Consider the following 21,700-nt stretch of genomic DNA (forward strand, 5'->3'; position numbering starts at 1 on the left):
ATTATATTCATTAGTGTTCTTGTTTTGTAGTATTTACTCCTTGTGTCATTTAGTTAAGTAATTTAGTTTATTTAGAACTTGTTGATTAATGCTTAGATTTGTTAGTATAATGGTAGTTAGCTAGTTAAATAGTTATTGTTGCTTTATTTCTTAATTATTTTATTTAATTTTCTATTTTAGATTAGGTTTAAATTCATGCATTTTAGTTCTTTTTGGCAGTAATTAAGGTTTGCTTAATTATTTTTTTAGTTTTTTTTATTTTAAGTTGATTAATTAGTTAAGCAAATCCAAAATAGTAACTCCGCAAAATTTGGATTTTCAGTCAACTCGAGGTCATCATTACATGTATGTTTTTAATGAGTTTTGACATGAAATTTTTACACTGGTTTTATCAGCATGTCTACTGTATCTCTGCCAAATTTTAGAATTTTTTATGCTGATTTGGTTAGGTAATTAATTTGATTTCAAAAATCGGTTCTTCAGATGTTACTGTTTTGATTCATTGTTGTAAAGGGGGCATTTCTATAAATTTAAAAATTATTTTCTGTGGATTTCAAAATAATTTTTAAACTCTGTAAATTGGGTCTATTCCCTAAGTGCATCTAAAACATCTCTGTAAAAATTTATGGCCATCTGACCTCGTTTACATTTTCAAAATTCCGATTTCTCAAAACCTATCCTGAATTATCCTGCTTGACTAGTAGTTAGGGTAGTTTAGTAATTTCTTTTAGAATTAAGTCTTAATTTTAAATTATGTTATTTTTTATTATTTTTAGTTAGATCAGGTTCTGTTATTTTATCAGAACTTGGTAAATTAGTTTAGAATAATTTAGTTGATTACTTAATTGTTTGATTCATTAGCTTTTGTAGTGTAGTTGTATTTTCATTAGTATTAGAATTAGTTTAATTGCATTTTATTAATTACATTTTATTAATTACATTTTTACTGTTTTAGTTAGTTAGATAATTAGTTGTTAGTTATTTCATTTAGTTGTTCTTTATTTGATTTAATTCTTGCTTTAGAGTTTATACAATTTAGGTACTAACTTTGTATTCGAGACTACATAGTTTAGGTTACTTTGCAGGTTCGAGTGCATAAGGGGGAGGGACGGTAGTGAAAGTCGATTTTGTGGCATCTTCAGTTGACATTGGAGTCCCAAAGTTTAGATTAGGATTTCATTATTTATTATTGTGAATTCATAGTCCTTGTAATTTTTTAATTTTTGAGATATTAATAAATTAAATAATTCAAGTGAATTGTGTATTGCCTTATTCCATTTTGAGTGTAAGCTGGTTTATTTTTATTATTTGGTGTACAGTTTACACGAGAGTTTTATTGAAATTTTTTGTTTTAAAAATTATTTTTTATAAAAGATACATCATTCATCCACAATCTTTTTTTTTAAAGGCAAGTTGGGATTAGGCAGACCCCCACCAGGGATGCACAATGAGCCAAACTGGCATAGGCCTAACCCCGAGGCCTATTTTTAGGCTGGTTGATGGCTATTCGGTGTTCGACTCCATTGGCCTCTGCTCCCTTTGCTCTATATATACTAAGTTGAAATCCAGCATAGGCCTTGGGTGAGGGGGTCCTAGCCCTGGCGTTTTAGGCTACTAGTCTTCTGCCCTGGACAGGATTTCCCCAGGATAAATATGGTAAGAACTGCACGGAATCCATGTGGGTAACATGAGAAAGAGGCAGCAAGTAACTCTGTATAATTCCATGAGTCATGGTAACAAAGCATGCAAAACTTCACACTCATTGCTTTGATATTTTCTCAACCAAAAGCGTTCAATGATGGCAGCTAAGTTGAGTAGGGATGCAGATGGGTCAGATCCAAGGACGGTGGTGTTGCAATTTTTGGCTGTTTCGGATCACATTTTGATCCCATCGAAACCGTTTGCATCCCTAAAGTTGAGGGGACCATAAGGCTCTGTTCTAAATGAAAATGGATGTATACCAAAGTTGTACTAACATATTTACACTGTTGAATTGAAATATTTAATCTTCCTGTCTATTCATCAATGTTGAAAAGGATGGGGGGAAGCACCCAACTCAAGATCTGCTGCTCGAGGGAAAGGATTCATGAATTATTGTTGTCAATCTTGTCGTGATTCGCACCATCAACTTTTCATTAATGTTGATATGGAAGCATGTTTTGTCACTTGTCAAGGCCAAGTTACCAATGACAGTTTTTGACTGGATGTGGATGAGCCATTGAATTTAGGGTTCTTTACAGAAAACTAGTCAAAATTTGTTATAATTCAGGTTCACACATAAAAATATTGGTAATTGAAATTCTTGCAGCATGCCTATGGTCAGTTCCCAAGTTGGCCTTTCTTATTCTCACTCAAACTCATGATTTTACCCTCCTCGGGCCACAGAATGGATCGAGGAGATAAATGAAAGCAGATTAAGACATGAGCAGAACAATCAAGGCTGTGTAGTAGTGGATGTTCCATCCTGATAACCAGTCTCACGACACCACCATCTTCCTTTAAGCTTCCCTGCGCACTTCCATAATTCAAATCCTTCACAACTATGCTTCCAAGTGTGGTGATTTAGTCCAATCATATTAAGCCATGAAATTTTCCCTAGACTAATCACAACTCAAAGTTCATGGCTAGACTTGTGAATTGGCAATGGCAATTACCAAACAGTCAAACAAAACCTGGTTCAACTGCAATTCCTTGGCAGGACCTGAATGACAAAGTAGTGTAGAAAGTGAAAAACTGGGTTGGCAGCAATTGTGGCATTCAATGTCAACAGTACACATGAATACTGGCCAGACCTTACCTGGGTATTGATTCAGGCCAACCAACTAAATCTGCAGATTTCAGTATTATTCTGTACACAATTTAGAAGGTAAACAAATTGTACCTGAAGTACTATTGTTGATCTTCATCAAGGGACTCAAAGTGGGACTCGTTCTCACTTTACATAAAGCACCCTTCTCAGTAGGGGAGGAATTGGCAATGCACATGGTAGCCTGCTCAGTCCACTGAACTGCAGCATCTTAAAGACCAGACATATATGTAGGAGTAGAGTAGCAAGGCAATAATGCCAATGCGACCATACATGCAGATCATGTTGTTGTTAGTAGGCCTCTATAATCAATGCCTATTTAAGGGCTCGCACACCTGTTTAGGTGGGTCAGCTTAAGGCGTTCAAGCTGAAGGACATGGAGGGTTTGATACCCAGGGCAGCTGTCCCGTGCTGTAAGGCCAAAGCAGCAAGCCCCCTGAATGGTTCATATAGGGAAAGACGTCATTCTCTCTTGGGCCCCACCACATGAATTAGGTATTCCCTTGCTAAATATCGAAAAGAAAAGAAAAGAAAAAAACTCTAACATGAATCATCAAATGTTGGGGGTAAAGCCCTATTGATAGGCTTCCTGTCTATTCAAGTCTAACCAATTGGTTCCCTGTCCCGATTTCGGATCCATAATGGAAAGTTGCAGCTCATGTTTGTCCCAGAATATTGCTAACTCATGTCACTCTCATATAAGACGGCTTCTAGTCCTAAAAAATCAGCCCACTTAATCTAGATAACAATCACTTAGTAAATATATAATTTCACTCAGGTCCCAAAAGTATAAAAAAGGCCAGTCTCGGTCATTCTGCACGCTGCCTAGCAGCGGCATGGTTATCAGAAGTGGGATCTTTTTGAGTGATTGGAATGAAAGAAAAGTAGAATTCTTAAAGGCAAAATTGCCATCGTCAACTATCAAGCTGGTGCTTTGTAGCAGAGAAGCAGTGGCTCGTTCTTAAGAGGGTGCAGTGCAGTCCTTGCCAAGGGAAAGAGAGAAAATAGAAAAAAAAAGAAATAAACAATGGATAATTTTGTTTGGTTCTATCCCAGGCGAAAACATAGGCATTAGCCAAAACCATCCACCGGGCAGCAAAGCCAAGCATTTGCCAATTATTGAAATTCTGCACTCAAACCATGCACGTCCATGTTTGACCCAATTCATTGCATGTTAAGAATAACATATGAAATTACATATACAGATAAAGAAGAACTCAGCTTCACCTTGCTACAACAGATTTTCATGAACAAAAAAGCATAAGCAATCACACTACATGCACATCCTGCCTTATTCAGTTAACATGCCCCCCCATTCACTGACAGTAATACTATGGCCCATACCCGCCTTAAAAGCATGACCAACAGACCAAATTCCCTGCAGAGAGCAGCATATGAATGAAGAAAGACATGAAATCAGCATCAATATCACGCATGCCAAGGTGCTAGTTGCTTGAATCCAACAGCATAGGGCCCCCACCCACACTCTGGCTCCTTACGCTTAAGGGTTGGCCCAGAACCAGGAACCTGTTGAGCCGTGGGCTTTGCCATTTCATCCATCAATGAACCATGGCCATGGATAAACACTGGCCTTGAACTCCCCTCCCTCTTATCGTTGTCTGTCAGTGACATACCCGTATTGAGATCGAGGCTTGGACGCATAATCCCAACACCGTTCATACCAGAAGGTGCATTAGTAACACTCATAAAGAAAGGTGGCCTTGAGAATGACGAGGGTACAGGAGGAGCCAGAATTTGGGGTATGACTGTGGCTCCTCTAGCGTCAACCATGTAAGGCAGATGACCTGGAGCGTACACGGCTGAAGAAAGAGACATGGCAGGTCCCACTGCAAGCCCATTGTAGGCAAAAGGCAGTTGAGATGTGTAAGCCAGTGTAGTAGGCCTCGGTGCTTCTCCAGCAATTCTTCCTGAATTTGCTGCTAAAGGTGAAACAACGCTGCCTTGCCCGGAAACCAAAAATGGTTTGGTAGGACTGGAAAATTCCTTTCTTTCCACATCCATTCTTGAACTCATGATGGATACAACGGGATCGTTTAATATGCTATCTGTGAAAGCTTTTAAAGGTTGAAAGGGAAATTTGTCATTCTGTTGATCATAACTGGTTGGATCCAAGAAAGATGGGTTGTCATTCAGGTCGATGTTTCTCATGGCAGGTTGCCTAGACGACAATGATGACGATGCAAGAGATGGGAAATGTGGTCCATTTTGATGCTGATGCAAATTCCTGTCCACTCTCCAATCCGAGGAAGGATATGGGCATCCATCCTCATCGTCAACACGATTAAGGTCCAGATTGAGCCTTTCTACCCGTTTGGAACTGACATCAACAGAGGAATCCCCTGAACGTAGACTAGATGCAAAAAGGGTCTGTTTCCCAGCTGCTGCACCAGCCGCTCCATCAACATCACCCTCAGCAACATTCAGATCAATTTTGAGAACATTTTGAGACTGCTTTGCAGTGTGGCTGCTTGGATCAGCTTTATCTACTTCAACAATTCTTCGAGGAGAAGCTGGGCGGAAAGCGCTGGTTGCTGCAGTTCCCTTCCAACCAAGTTCACCTTCAAAATGAAGCGGGGTCACAGGCAAACCTGCCACTCCTTTTGAAGCAGCAATAACTTTGATTGGATGATTAGAGTATGAAACTTTTGGGCGAACATTTTCTTCCATGTGGACGTCCTCATTCAAATCAAAGCCGCATCTAGGTGCAACAGAACCCAATTCTTGAGCAACTGGTACTGATTGAGAAGAATCCTGTTCATGCATCTGATTGTCTGTTCCCTTACTGTCTTGTTTCAGAACCTTTGGAGGGGTCTGCCCAATGTTAGAAGAGCTAACCTCAGTTAATTGTTCATTCCTCTGTATAGGTTGCTCCATTGGAGGTTCCTCATGCTTATGCTTCTCGGGTTCAGGAATAGAAGAATTTACAGGGTTGCTATAACCATTATCCTGGTCAGGAGAGCCAAGAGGTTCCCCGTAAGTCCCAACTTCTTTCTCCAGGTCTTTCACAACTTGTCGAGCGCATTCTAGTACCTCATCATCAGCACCATAACCCACCATTTCCGATGGCTTCCTGTCCAGCTCTCTCAAATCCTTCTGATTTGCCCTTGGTAAGCGCTCCTTATGATCTACAGGGGCAGATGTGCCCTCGCCTGCTTTAGCCTTTATACCTGTCTCACTATCAGATGCTTTATCATTTCTATGCTTCCTAGAGGCTTCGGACTCTTTTGAAAAAGCTTCTGCACCCTCAAGCTTGCTCAAACTGGCCCCATCTCCCCCAGAGCATGAAACAGAATGAACATAACCCATCTCACTTTCTGGCTTGGGATCCACCGTGCTCATTATCTTGTTCCTTGAATGGAGCGCATGTGTGCCATCTTTGACCGCAAGAACCACAGAAGGTTTCTTAGGACTAGAATTTCTGTCATTAGCATCTGATTTACATGATAAGGTCACATCATCTGTTGCCTTCTGATAGCCCACATTCTCAGGGAGAGATGTGTTGGAAACTGACCTCTCTTCCTTTTCTAGACTCGCCGTCACTGAAGAATTACATGAGGATCCTTCCCTACCACCAGTCCCAGTCTCTGTCCTTTCTTTTAGACTATCACCAACATCTGGTTTTGGAACATTGGAAGCCTTGTCATCAGACCCTTCTCTTGGAGTTGAAGAAACACACGAGCCAGCAGAGGCTGATCCTTCCCCTTTATGAGCAGATGTTGCTTCCGCAACAACATCAGACTTATGCACTGCAGCACAAAAACTATTTGCTTTAACCCCATATGAAGCTGTCTGACAAGCTGATTTGCTGTCACTAACAGGCTTATTCTGGAAAGCATCAGAGCTTGCCATCTTTAATTGCTGGTTTTCAGTAACAGGAGGATCTGATCTGTCGCTGAAATTATTTTTGGGAGGAAACACATTAGTCATTGAGTTTTTCAAGCACCCTCCATACACAATAAGCTTTGCTTCAGTTGAATGTTTGCGCTCAACTTCATGGCGGACCCCATCAGATTTTTTACTTGTTTCCTTCACCTGAACCCAACCATCAAACAAATTTCTTGCCCTTTTCTGGATCTCCAAGCTCTTGTGGCCAAAGAGATGCCTGACTGTAATTCCTATACCACTTCCAGCTGACTTCTCTCTGTTTATCGGTAGTTTCTCAAGTGCTCCTAATAATGCATTAATTGCTTCCTCCGAACAGTCATCACTTGCATCACCATTATATCTCTGAGCTTCCTGAAGCCATTGATCAAGGAAACAGAGACCTTCCAAACGGATAAAATGATTCAGACAATCAACATTCTCAGTAGCTGCTAAGATAGCTGCAACAGTTGACCATTGCCGGGTTGCATCACCAAAATTCTTTATGGCACAGTTTTTCTCCTTTTTCATCACTGATACCAGCTCTTCAACTCTGGCAAGATTCGAGAGTCCATCTTTCATCTCGGTCAAAGTGAAGAAGTCCTCCAGCGTCATGATGACTTCAATTTCTGGCTAGCTACTTCCTTGCAACGACTTCATAGAATATGATAACACTTACCATCAGTTTCTAGCTTGCTTCTATTGGTTGGGAGGAGAAAGATGGAGAGAGAAAGTTGGTACCATTCAAAGTTCCAACCAAGTATTAGTTATCCATTGATCTGAAACACAGAGAGTAAACAATATCACTGCCTGAATATGCAAGTGGCAGCATAATTAAGTAATTCCATTAAAGATGAAGGCAATTGTGAAGGCACGCATTTCTAGATGAAATAATTGACAAACTAAGAACTGGTTGCAAAATTCAAACATGAAGAAAAGCCAAGCATCTTGATTAAGGTGAAAACGTAAAAAGGATGAATGGTTAAGTAACACAGTAACAAGAGGGAAAGACAGAGGATTTCACAGCTGTTATATACCAAACTGGTTTTATGGTTAATTAGGTTAACCAGGGTGAAACTTAATTAATCCTGACATCTAAATGGGCCATTAGTTGGTGGGTTTTAAGCTATGTCAGAAGGATACTCCATTTTGACTACTAGTCTGTATCCCTATATATACAAGTCATACTGGAATTTTTTATAAAAATCACCGTATCCACAGCTGTATCCATGTAACATAGGTTTCAGGTGCTCTCTTTTTGTTGTTTAACACTTGTAATCCTTTTTTGTAGCTGCGTGAGCTGTAAGAAATCATTGTATTTTATGGTGGTAGACTTTTGTCATTTTTTCTCTTTTTAGAAGAATCTAGTAGTTTCTCACCACCCCACCCGGCCCCCCAAAAAAATAAAAAGATATGACGAATTCAATTGCATCCATTTCCAAATTTGCAATCTGTAGTTGTTGCTAGAAGTACACTACTGCCAAGGGCACATTTTTAATAAATGAAAAGAAAGTTGCCACCAACCAACTTATCAAGGGAAAGCATATGTGAAGCATTTCTCACAGTGAAAAAACGATGAAATACATACAAATGAAAAGTTGAATCTGAAAAGGTTTTTCAGCAGCTTCCCCCTTGCAAAAAACTTTCATAGGCTACTTACATCCCAGGGAAATTTGAAACTTCCCCCCACATCCCACCTCCTAGCAAATGTCCCCTAGATGTTGTGCTTTACTAGTTGTTTTCAGGTGAAAGTGCAAACCCAGTCAGTACTCAACCCCCATTCCCAACTACTCGACATACCACAACTTTCCAGCCATCCCATTTTGTGACAAAGTTTCAATTACTAGGTTAGAAAAGAACTAGCTTAACTTGGGCATCATAAGACTAGGGCCTAGAAAAGTTTAACTGAGATAAGAACATATGCATGCAGGCATGCAAACATACTTATGCAAATAAAATATAATAAAGTTAACCCAAGATTGGTGCAACTCAACATTTCTCAGGACTGTTCAACATTATTTAGAAAAAGACAAGTAAACCAGCTGCTTTCACCTATTTACCAGACAATTTAATCTGACTATGAGGCTTCTCTTATTGATTTCAAGAAGGAATACCTGATAGGATAAGTAACATGGATACTTACTACCAAGCTCCCATAACTGTATCGACACAACACATTTCATCCATCTTATGATATAATGATTGCACAGTCTACACTTGACATCAAAATTGTCTACTGTTAAACTATATATCTATTGACCATTACTTGTCAGTTAAGTATGTACTTTTGACATGCTTTAGACCTCTAGTTTGTAATTGACAGTCTATAAATTTGCATCTAGAGAATTTATAGCATAATTGTGCAATTTTGCAAGTGTCATTGCACACACACACACACACACACACACACACACACACACACATATATATATATATATATTTGTTTATTTATTTATTTTAAATTCCCATGCCATACGCTGTAACCACATCTGCACCTATGAGACATAGCTGATAGGTACAAGCAAGCTTTTCAGTCAGGTGCAAGCGTTATATTTAGGTCCAATAGGATCTGCACCAACTTGAGAAAATTATATATATTAAAAAAAAGACAAATGGATGGTACTATCGATTTCCAATGTCTTTTGAGAGGTGGGTATGGTATTGCTCTCAACAGGTTGATATAACCAGCAGAACGCCCCTACCCACTTTCTCCCCTGGCCAACACCAAAATATCCATACCACTTGCAATTCTGCTTCGCATTTTGGCCAGTAAATTGCACTAAATAAATGCTAGCATAAATCAAAAACATAATTCAGGTACTGAAACACAAAAGGATGTTAGGGTGGATATAACAACCTGAATTCCATCCGCTTAATTTTTGTTTTCCATGTGACTTTTAAAACACTGATATGAGGACTGGAAAACTAACATTCATAATAAAAGTTACAAATTGAATAAGTGCATATTCATCTTAATCCAATCTGTTAGCTTTTGACAGTTCACAGTTGCCTCTGATTCTCTTGCAAGAATGAGTTATAAACTCCCTTGAAGGTCCCTGTATGTAATCTGTTGTTCTAATGACACACCAGCTAAAAGTTGCTGAATCAAATTCAAAACAAAAGCACAACTCTAGCTTCCAATGTAGGACAAAGATGAGCCCCTTTACCTTGCGACCTATGTGCTCAAGGATCAAACCAAGCAATAAGTCTAGAACCCAAACAAGCAACATCATGGGAAAATGCAAAAAACACCATGTATAACATCATTAAGGCGAGATTCCTCTTCTTTTCATATGTAACATGCACCACATCAAAACCTTGGAATAATTTTATCTCGCTTGAAAATATCCTCCTACTAACAACCAGGGCAATAAAAAATATACAACCAAAATGAGTTCTAAACCAAGGCTACCAAACTAGGAAGCGGAAGCAGGAAATGAAACGAGAAGCTGGATATTTTAAAATTTACAAGAAGCGGGAAGCAATGAATTAATTTAAAAGTGAAATAGGAATAAAAGAGGAAGTTATATGGGATCAAATGGGAAGCAAAATACAAATCAAAGGAGACAGAAATAAAAACTAAAATAAAAATGATTATTCTTAAATTTTGTGATTTTGTAGTGCAAGAATTACATTTTTTCAAAATCTAAAAATGATGGTTGTCAATTTAAAGAAAGTACATGAGAAGTGAGTGAGAGGCGTGAAAAGAAGCACATGGAAAACATAAAAATAAGCGTGAGAAAAGCGCATAGGAATCATGTAGAGAAGAAGGGAAGAAACATATAGGAAGCATAGGAGAAGCATGGGAGAATCAAGATTCCTATCAAGTTTAGGAAGCGAGGAGTTTCGCACTTCCAAAGAAAGTTTTGGGAAAGCACGTTTACCACCTATCTATGAAGCTTCCGGTAACTCCATTCTAAACTTTTAATTCGATCCAACTAATTTCAAGCCTACAAGACATCTTTTTCTAAAACTAAAATAGTTCTAGCACTATGTGCTAATAAATAATGCAGGGAATGAAGAGCACCGAGCCCATGCGAAACATATTTTTCTCTAATCGGCCCAAAATCAATCCGAACCTTGCAACGGCTGCACTATAGGATACATTCACCACCCAGGGTTGCTCACTGGAAAGTGCACCAAAACAAGTCAGCCAACATCAACAATTGCTCAAGCCAAATTTGGCACAATATTTTACTAATGAAGCCATAGAGCATCTTAAGCATTACCCCATGTGGAGAGCAAATTCCAGACTAGGCAGGTGCACACACAGAACAATATAAACAGGGCCAAGACATGATTGTTGGGTTCAAATGTTCAATTCATGCTCACAAGCATTACCACCTATTGGTTCTTGTGTTAGAATGGGCAGATCAGACCTGAATGAAAGCAGTTAACTAAATATTTACAACATTGTTCTCTGGTAGGGACTTTTATTAATCCCAAGCATGGCCTGCTATTGGCTTATGAGCAATATGCCATGCAATTAGTGTAACTTATCTAAGTCCACCACCAGAGCATAAACTTTGCAACCTTTTGTTGCACCACCTTTATAATTCCCTCTTTTTCTCATTCTCTATAAAATGATCCTCTTCGTTACACTGGAAACCGAAGCCAAGCAACTCCTCCAAAATCACTCCCACCTTTGATCACCATGGCTACCTAGAGTTCTTCAAGTGAAGGCGATAGTGTTATATGCAGAGAAATATTGCAATGAATTCCTAATGAAATAGGGGCTTACCATAAGAACGTGTAATATCCAGATTGCATCTGGCACACACGCCAGAACCAGAGGTTCCTCTAAAGAAACACTTAGACAACAATTTGGAAGACAAAGAGTGATGTTCATGAGGGTCAACCAGGGCAGCAATACTCAAGTTTTTCGCTAGTTGTTTTACAGCTTCTGGAAACATAGCCAATATGAACAACAGACTTTTCAGGGGATACAACAAGAGTAAATCCAGACTTGATCCTTAAGAAGACAAGAAATCAGAGAAAATGTCAACGTTCAATTTATCCATGTCAACAGTCCGGCTCCACAACCTTGCTTAGAGCCGCTTCAAGACCGTAAATCATGCTCGCCCAATGCATATTGTACAGGAAAAAAACACCACAAGATTAGAAAATGCCGAAAGCAAGTGAAATTATATGAGCAAATACATTAGAAGAACCGCAATGAAGGAACCCAACCCTTACAAGGCAAACATCTACGATCAGCAAGTAGTGGCATAGAAAGTCTACAAAATGGTCGAATTAACTACTAGTAAAGAGAGCGAACGGCCTACCCCGTCAAAAGGAGCTACACCTAAACAACAAGGACACCGTTTTCTCCATCACTACAGTTGAACACACCGTTGATCCCAGCTACTAATACCATCTGCCTTACTTTCATCAACCGATCCATCATGAAAAACGGCATTAAACTCAAAAAAGAACAAGATCACAGAAGAAGATGGAGATTGCGTCCATGCAAAGCGATGTTGATCATCGGCAATCCGACGATCCAGAGAACAACATCGACAACAATCAGCCGATCGAGAGATCAGAGCGAATCAACCACAAGGACTCCTCATTCTCGGCGCTATTCCCGACACCTAAACGGATTAAGCTAAGCACATATCAACGAACAGAGTTACACCACCACGGAACTCCAAACTAAAGCCAGAGCACCCGCCCAAGGAAAAACCACACTGAGCAAAACAAACGCACTTCACATCGTTAAACACATACGGCCTATAGAAACCCAACTCTCACCCAACGTTACATACAAAACCGAGAGAGGAGGAAAAAAATTTCAAGGAAAACAGAAAAAAAAAAAACTAAGATCACCAGAGAGAGAAAGAGAGGAACCTGATCACAATCAGAAAGGGAAATCGTTAGGGTTTCTCCTCTTCTTCTGAAACCCTAACTTCAACGATCGAGATGAATCGATCCTCCTCTTCCTCCTCCTCTTCAGGCCATGGTGAAACCCTAGCTCTCTCTCTCCTCACTGCTTCTGTTAATCTTTTTCTTCCTCGTCTTTTTATTTTTATTTTTATTTTTATGTTTTTTACCCAACAGTTCACACACGTGCGAAGAAGGCCTCACGAGTGAGCCACCTGACGGGGAATCAGGAGCACGGATGGGGATTGAAACGGCCAGGAAATTACGGAAACAGCTTCACGATTAGCTGGAAACCACCAACGTGCCATCCATTCACACAAAGAGCCAGTGCAACAGACTTGTGGGACCGGATTTTGGTCCCCAGCGGGTCGGGCCTGGTTTACATGCCGGGGGAGACTAATCAACTGGGACCATCTAGTTAGATTGCTGGGTCCATATCAGTAGTTAGATTGCTGGTCAGAAGCTTTGTGTTTGTGGTCCGATGGTGGCCCAACTGTATTCTTGTTAACGGGTCTGGAGACTTGTCATGCTGGGAAGTCTTGCTGAGCTAGGAATCCAAATAGACTGGATCCAGTATGCCACTTTTATGATTTTTAGCTGTTCTCACTCTATCCAAACCCGACTTTTCTATGTATTTAGCTGATCTAGATCCAATCCGTTTGCATCCCTATCGCCATAGAGCCTGTTATGGTCTGACCCTAATTGACACTTTTTAAATCTGTAGAAAAAAAATCATTAAAGAATGAATATATGAATAAAAATGCTTTTCATTCAAAAAAATAGATTACCAGAAGACATTAACAAAAAAAATCACAAGAGTAAGCAAATTATATATATATATATATATATATATATATATATATATATATATATATATATATATAATTTTCATAGTTTTTTTTGCAAATCTAACCTTGCAAGTTGATTTGTTAGGAATCGACTGTTGGATCATCATAATTGGATCAAGAAATGTGTTTTTTAAATTGAATATATATATATATATAATTTTCATAGTTTTTTTTGCAAATCTAACCCTGCAAGTTGATTTGTTAGGAATCGACTGTTTGGATCATCATAATTGGATCAAGAAATGTGTTTGTTAAGTTTGAATATATATATATATATATATATATATAAGATTTCTCTTGGAAAACCAAGGTAAAGTGCCATCTTTGATCCAACTAAGGGTCAAATCTGGCTCGAAGATCATGTCTTTGTTGGCATGGCGGAGCTCACAGAAACACGCGGCTTTGCCTAGTGGCACACAAACGCACCTAGCGACTTTTTTTATAAGCGAGCTGGGGTTTGGCAGACCCCCTATAGTTACACAACGATACCATTGGGATTCGAACTTGCAACGTCCCTGCACAAGGTGACGTGCATAGACCAGAGACTAGGCTGCCAAGGTTTTAGTTTGATCTGACCAGCCTTGGTGAAGCATAGTGTCAAAAGTTTAAAACGGCAAAATAACGGCAGCCAAATTCTCATTAGAAATTAAAAAAATTCAAAATGCCTTTCTTTTTTTTGAAAAAATAGATAAACTAAAAAATAATAATAATAATATATTCATAAAATATTTAAAAATACAAAATATAAGAATAGAATACCATTTCCCCATCAAATCTCCCATATATAAAAAACATAATGATAAGATTGCAATGTTCTAATATAAATGATAATGCCACACCAACGGAATCTCTTCCTGGTTGGTAGAGCTGTCAGTGAACGTCTCCTTGGGGTGGGACGTTGCAGGTTCAAACCTTAGTGGTACGTTGAATAAATAACTGGTGGGGGTCTGCCTTAAAACAAAAAAAAAATTGATAATGCCACAGTAATGACTGTTTGAGAACCAAAGGTCTCAAACTTGACCTAAGTGAAAGAGATTAGCTGATCCCATCCTCATGGGTAAGCAACTGAGTCCAGCCCACTACGGGCTAACGGGGGCCTGACATCTAGGCTCGATCACTCAATTTGGACCGGCATGATCCAAAAATGGACCCAAAATTCTTGTAACACTTTCCCAAAAGATTGGCTTCAGATAGAGGCTAAGAACACAAAGGTGCAATACGAATCAACTTTGATTGGTAGCTTTTTTGGGTTTTTCTTTTGATTGTTTGGATTAAGTTTAATGAATTTTCAAGTAGAAAAACTTAGTTAGCAACCAAACAAGAGTTTCTTGGTCCAAATCATAACGAGGTTTTAATTCAAGTGATTAAATTTATTGTGCATAATTAAATTCATCGAAAGTGTTTGAAAAGACTCGTGCCTTGATATCATGAGACTTTTAGTTGGGGTGATCATTAAATTTTATGTCAGGAAATTAACTTCATCTACCAAATTTTAGGTATATCTACATGGAGAGAGAGAGAGTCACTAAAATGTGAGAAAATGAGAACTAGAAATATGGGCATTTTCAATACTTTTTTTGCAAATCCAACCATGTCGATGTGCTTGGCATGGTGAATTTGCTAAGAATCAACCATTGGATCATGTATTTTTGATGAAAAAATATGATTTTTGAATGCTTAAATATTTATAAAGATTATAAGCCATTGATTTTGAAGCCTTAAAAAATCTCGTTTATGCATCAAAATAGGATGAGTAAAGAGCAGGTTTTTATAAAACCAAGCATGAAGATCATATTTCTACTGTTAAATTCAAAAGAAAGGAACAAAAAATCATTGGTTCATACAAAAAATCCATGAAAATCTGGTGTGTGTATATACATACAGATATAAGAACTAAACATATTAGGCCCCATTTCTCATTTTGCCCCATAGGTTGTAAGTGTTTTATGATAGATCTGAGCCGTTAGATGTGTTCAGTATGCTCAATTTAGTGGAAATAATAGTGACAAACGTTGTTTTTGGCAAAATCTCATTTGTCAAAAAACTCGCGAGAAATTGAATTTTTTTCATAAGTCTTGCATTTTTTGGTAAAATCTCGGCAATAAAAAATAAATGAATATAAAAAATATTTTTATAAGAAAATGTTAACAAAAACTATTTTAAAATAAAAATACATGGTTTTTTTATGATAAATAACCATTTAAAACATAAATATCATGTTTAACTCACAATATTTATGTGTTTTCATAAATCTCATGATATTTTAAAAATCTCCCAAGAAATTGCCGTTTTAAACTTTTAGGCAATTTCTCACGATATTACCGTGAGATTTTCATAAATCTCGCGATATTTGTTATAGAGGTGGGAATCAACACTTGGATCATGTTTTTTCGATTAAAAAATATATTTTTTTCAACTGAGAAAAACTGGTATTTTCATAGCCATTGATTTTGGATCACGAGAAAAACCTATATACATGTCAAATTTCGAAGTTCCAAAAGCAGGTTGCCACTAAACAAAACATATAGATCACATCTAAGGTGTTCGACCTGAGAAAAAATACTTAAAACTATGATTTTTGAATGGGTCAAACCAGACCTAATGAAAAAGGTGGCGGCCTATAGAATGTAGTAATCTTTCACACACACACACACACACACACACATATATATATATATATATATTAGCCTGCTAAATTTAAGAGCGTATCCTAAGCTAAGAGGGTTTTCAGGGCATTTTCACAAATCTTACCTTGCAGTCAGCACGGACAACTTGTTTTTCTTTATGATAGCAAGGGACATGAAACTCTACAGGAAAGCCTTTGGCAGTTCAGCTGCAGCATACGTCTGTAAATGAGCCGGGGTTACTGGAAACTCCACTTACATATGGGAAACTGGTTTCCTAAGAAACCTTTTCCAAAACCAGAAACCAAGTAATTTTGAAACTCGTGAGAAACTTCTAAAAATAAATGAAAAAACTTGTTTCCCATCGAGTGACAAACTCATTTCACATCACACAGAAAAGCTACTAATACTCAATTTGGATCCCTATCAGATCTAGATTCTTCTGGATCTTTTACCCGAAAACCCCTTATTATTGGGTATCCAGCCCAAAGTTAATACTATGGCATGATTGGCATGCCAAAACTTGCCACAACAAAGATTCGCTTCCTCTAGTGAAACAGAAAATTTTATATCAATGATGATTGGCCATATACTTTATGCAAAAATAAACTTGGAGATCGGAATCATTATGCAACTCACTCAATCATTTCTAGGGGCAAATTAGTCACTGCATAACCATATTATTATAGCCACATTTATGATTTCTTAACGTTAACTAAGACCTAATTACCTCCTAAAATACTTTCATAAGAGAGAGAAAACCTCTAGAAAGTTCCTAGAGCACGTGAGTCATTCAATATTTAATACAGAAAAAATGTTTAATTATAAAAAACGAGGAAGAAAGGAACGTTCGTACTGACACGAAGCCTCACTAGTTTATTTACTCTCGGTAATAAAGTATTAATAAATACAGAAGTAGTACTTTTAAGGATATATTATATGATAAAATCTTTCAATGAGAATAATTTATCTTACCATTGATAATTATTGACAATAAATATGGAAATTTTGTTAAAGACGGGGGTGGGTAGAAGTACGGACTGCTCAGTGGTGGGTCAACAGTCACGTACTCTGACGGGCGAGGGTGCGAGGTGATTCGTCAGTCGACTGACAGCTGTCCGTAATAAGTGGCGTGTCGTTGTTTTGCCCGACACGAGTCTCCATCACCACATGATGTAGAGGTACACGGGCAACCCTTTTGATTGCTGCCGGGCCCCACCCGCCTGAGGAGGGTCCCCGGGTGAGTGCGAGGCTCATGTAGCTGTGGTGAACACTCATCCGCGCCCTTGAAAACGAAAAGTGGGGTTTTAAGATTCTTGCTGGGGCCCACATTAGAAGGTCAGATCTATGCTAAGATCGGACTCAGGGTCTATCGCAATCATTGCTCAAAGTCCTTTTTTTTTTTACAAGGAGAAACCAGCCCTAGGATCAGAGACCTAGACGCCCTAGGTTCAGAGACCTAGACGCTTTGGCTTTACCTGCAATACTTACTGTAGCTGTCTTGGCAGCGTAAAACTCTTGCCACAAGGGAGTCGCCACGCTTCGGCTTGCTTTATGGGTGTCGCCCATGGGATTTGAATCATTGTTCAAGGTTTGATTGAGAAATCTTTTGCTGGGTTTGGCGTGCAAAACAGATCTGATACGGGCCAATTATCCTGATCCGAATCAAAATCCATTTTCTTGTGCACCAAACAAAAATCTGGATCAGAGTTTTTACGTGACACTGGATCCAGATAAAAATAGTTGAAACCAAGCACTTTACAAGTAAAGTAATTTATAAGAAGTCACACTTTTATCAGCTATTTTCAAAAAACTGCCAAACGTTGCAGTAATCACGCATAGGTTCCTGCTTTTATAATTTATGTTTCAAGCAACACATGCTTGGTCCTAAAACACTGCACTTGTCCTCTTTTTGGTCAAACAAAGTGACTAAAATGCCCTTGCTATTGTATTTGTATAACAGAAAGCCCATAAGATGATACAAGATAAGTTGTTCTATACTAAAAGACAAAAATGTTATTTTAAACCTTATATGGGTATTTTGCAGGGGTGCAAAGGAGTCAGATTCAGTCCGGATCCTGTCAGATCCAAGAAGGTTAAATTGAATCCAAATCCGAAATACTTGGTAATACTATATCCGCAAAAAAATAGAACAAAACATGCAATTTACATTTAAAAAATGCATCCGTGTCACATTTTGATCTGGATCAACTCTAGATCTGACTTAAAATGCTGGTCTGAATACAAAAGTGATCTGATTGAGCATATCTGAATCTGATCCGATTCCTCATTTGCATTTTACTTAAAAGATCCATATCCAAAAAAATATGTCAGATTCGGATCCGATATCCGACTATATATATCTGAGCGGTTTGCAGACTTAGTATTTGGTATGTACTCAAATAAAGTAGGCAGTTGGATGTAATAAACCAAACATTGGGCAGTTTTTGGTAAATAGATTACAAGTTACTCGGAGGAGTATATGGCACAGATAGGATATCGACAGATCCATATTCATTTTCAAGATATAGAGTCTCATGGGGAAGCGCAAATGCGATATTTTCAAAACATAAGATTTTCTTGTTTTTAGACACGGTGTATTTAACAACAAAAAAAAAACTGCCAACCATAAAAACCACGATAATGTTCAAAATATAGGCGATATTTGTTGTTGTACAGTGACTTGTGCACACCCATAAAGGGGTGTCAACTGGTGGGGTTTAGTTAGGATTCAGGTGAAACTAGACTTGGATTCAATTTTTGAGTATGGTTTCGTGTTCGGATTTGAATTTAATCGGGTCTATTATAAGAAAAACCATACCCAGACTTGATAAGAATTACATGAACTGGATTCTTACCCAGTAAAATAATATTTTTTTATTATTTTTACAATGAAAATTTGTGGGTCTTAATCAGAACTTGGGTCAGGCTCGAGTCTGGTATAAAATTTCACAAACTATACTCGGATCCATGTATTAATTGGACCTTCACCCAGGTCTTAATCAGGTCTTCTTATTTATCATCATATTCGGACCCTATAGAGTTTGGTTCGGGTAGGGTCGGGTCTGAGTAAACCAGTCGGTTTTGGTTCAGACCCAGGTAAAACCAGACTTGGATCCGATTTTTGAGTATGATATTGGGTCCGAACTAGGGTCTACTATAAGAAAAAACATACCCGAATGTGATAAGAACTACATAGACCATATCCGGTAAAACCATATCTTTGTATCATTTTTACATTGAAAAAATGTGGGTCTTAATCGAGTCAGGTCCGGGTTTGATATAAAATTTCACAAACTAGACTCGGGTCCATGTATTAATCGGACCTTTGAGTCTGGACCCAGATCTTAATCGGGTCTTCTTATTTATCACCATACTCGGACCTGATAGGGTTTGGTTCGGGTAAGGTCGAAGTAAACCCAACCCGTTGACACCCCTACCTACACCCATTCACTCATTTTTTATATTAATATCTGAGACAATGTTGCTGGCGAGAAGATGGGGCCACTTCCTTGCTTCTCCCTTACCGTATAGGCCACAATGGTTCCAATGGTACTTGGGAATAGAATAAGAATCTAACCCCAAAGAGAAGTGGGGTCAAAGCCATCTGCAAAATCTAAATTGACTCATCTTATAATTATAAGATAAAATATCATTTCCAACCAAATACCAAATGCACTTACCCCACGAATCATTCTTTTATTTGTCATGCTTTGAAGACAAATCTCGATACGTTCTAAAAGTATTGAGTTGGATATATATATATATATATATATATATATATATATATATATATATATATATATATATATATATATATATATATATATATATATATATCGGGTAAATATTGGCTATTAATGAATGGTAAGAAACTAATTTTCTTCACAAAATTTTAATTTTTTGTAGATCAAATGTGATTGTTTAGTAAATTTTTTTTTTGAATCATGTGATTATGATAAATAATTAGGTTTTGAAAGGAGTCCAAAAATCAAAGACCTACACTATGCCAAAATTTTATAACTCAAAAGATCACACTTTTGAATGAGAAAAGCATGATCAACTTGATACTTAGCAAACAAACCATGTTAAACTCATCTATGTGGTTACATTGAGTCGATACAACTTGCACCTATGATTTATAGTTTATTAGTTTCTTACCTTCATTAGTACAAATATATAGAGTAATGGGTCGGTGCTAAACCACGGGCTAAATGGATTTTTTAGCTTTTCTGATGCTTTTTATGTGGTTCCCGTCCTATAAATGTGTTGGGCGGGGTCGATTGACTAAGAATCCACATCTGGATCACGAGTTTTCGATGAAAAAATGATGTTTGGAGCCTCCAAAATTTATAAAGAATTTGGACCTTTGATTTTTTTAACTTTAATAAAAGCTCACCCATGTGTTGGAATCAAGCGCTTCAAGAGCTGATCCCTGTAAAATCAATTACATAGATCACATCTGTACAGTCAGAATTTAAAAATAAAATGAAAAAAACCCCGAAAAACCTATTTAGCACTCAAATTGGATTTTGATATGAATCCAAATTAAATCAGACAAAAAATATTGATACAAATATAATCCAAGTGCATATTTGGATTTCATTTTCAAGATTCAAATCCCCAAATAACAAGTTGGATTGACCCGATTACGCTCAATTGTTTGATCCTCTATTGAACACATGCCCACCATTTTTTTGAAATGGTGGGGTATTGTTAAATAAGGAGTAAAAGGATATGATTCGATCTAATCTAACATGTCGTTTTTTGACCAGAATATTCAAAATAAGATATGAGTTCAGATTTAGATTTGATCAATCAATTTTTTTTGGTGATCAGATCGGATTTGAAGCAATATTTTTTTGTCAGATCTAATGTGGATTAGGATAAAATCCAACCTTATTCCTTTATTTTATTCTTGGAAAGCGTTTTTTTATCACATTAAATTTTAGCACATAGATTTCATATCCGGGGTCATTTTGACACTAATACATGTAATGCCCCAAAATCTTAACCCAAATTTTCTTTTAAACTTTAAACAACGGAAAACAATATTTTTGGAAATTTTAAAATTTTCTTTTAATTTTTCACAGTTTTGACTCCATAAATGTGTTGGGCATAGTCGATTTACGACGAATCCACACCTGAATCATGTGTTTTCTATGAAAAAAAATGATATTTGGGGTCTGAAAATTTTACAAAGATCTTGGACCGTTGATTTTTTGAATATTATAAGAACTCACCCATATCTCAGAACCATATAAAATGAACTTATGTGGCCATGGGAACACAACAACGAATAGATTACAATATCTTTACACCTTTGGTATCATGAGGTCAACTTCATCCTAGCAACGAATAGATTATTTTCCCGTTCTATCAATTCATATTGTTTTAATTATTAGGTATGACTATCGTTATCAAGATACCGATTGATACTTTTAACACTTCAATTCTGTGTACCGTCGTTACTGCACTCGCATCAGCAGCTTTGATAAGTATTATCAATCAGTGGAGAGAGTAGGGATGTCTATAGGTCGGTCTTGTACCCTGTCCTCAACCCGAATTCTCGGGTGTGGACATCATTCGGGTCGACTTGAAGCTGATCTAATCAATATGCCAATTTGGACTATGATTTTATTGAAAACCCGATTCGA

At 37.6% G+C, this 21,700-nt stretch overlaps 1 protein-coding gene across 2 annotated transcripts; it reads right to left on the bottom strand.

Annotated features, from left to right (window-relative positions):
• Positions 1-3,959: 3,959 nt before the first annotated feature.
• LOC149817840 (uncharacterized) lies at positions 3,960-12,693 on the bottom strand. Of its 2 annotated transcripts, XM_089984077.1 has the most exons (3): positions 12,539-12,674; positions 7,430-7,467; positions 3,960-7,342 (listed from the first exon to the last, which is right to left on the bottom strand). In XM_089984077.1, the coding sequence occupies exon 3, from the start codon at positions 7,301-7,303 to the stop codon at positions 4,235-4,237; it is 3,069 nt and encodes a 1,022-aa protein (XP_089840203.1). In that variant the 5' UTR covers positions 7,304-7,342; positions 7,430-7,467; positions 12,539-12,674; the 3' UTR covers positions 3,960-4,234. The 2 variants fall into 2 exon arrangements, with proteins under 2 accessions (XP_089840203.1, XP_089840202.1); XM_089984076.1 differs by having other exon boundaries at positions 3,960-7,467; positions 12,539-12,693.
• Between the last annotated feature and the right edge of the window lie 9,007 nt (positions 12,694-21,700).

The sequence above is a fragment of the Nuphar pumila genome, chromosome 13 (assembly GCF_984573655.1).
Source record: "Nuphar pumila chromosome 13, dmNupPumi1.hap1.1, whole genome shotgun sequence".
NCBI lineage: Eukaryota > Viridiplantae > Streptophyta > Magnoliopsida > Nymphaeales > Nymphaeaceae > Nuphar > Nuphar pumila.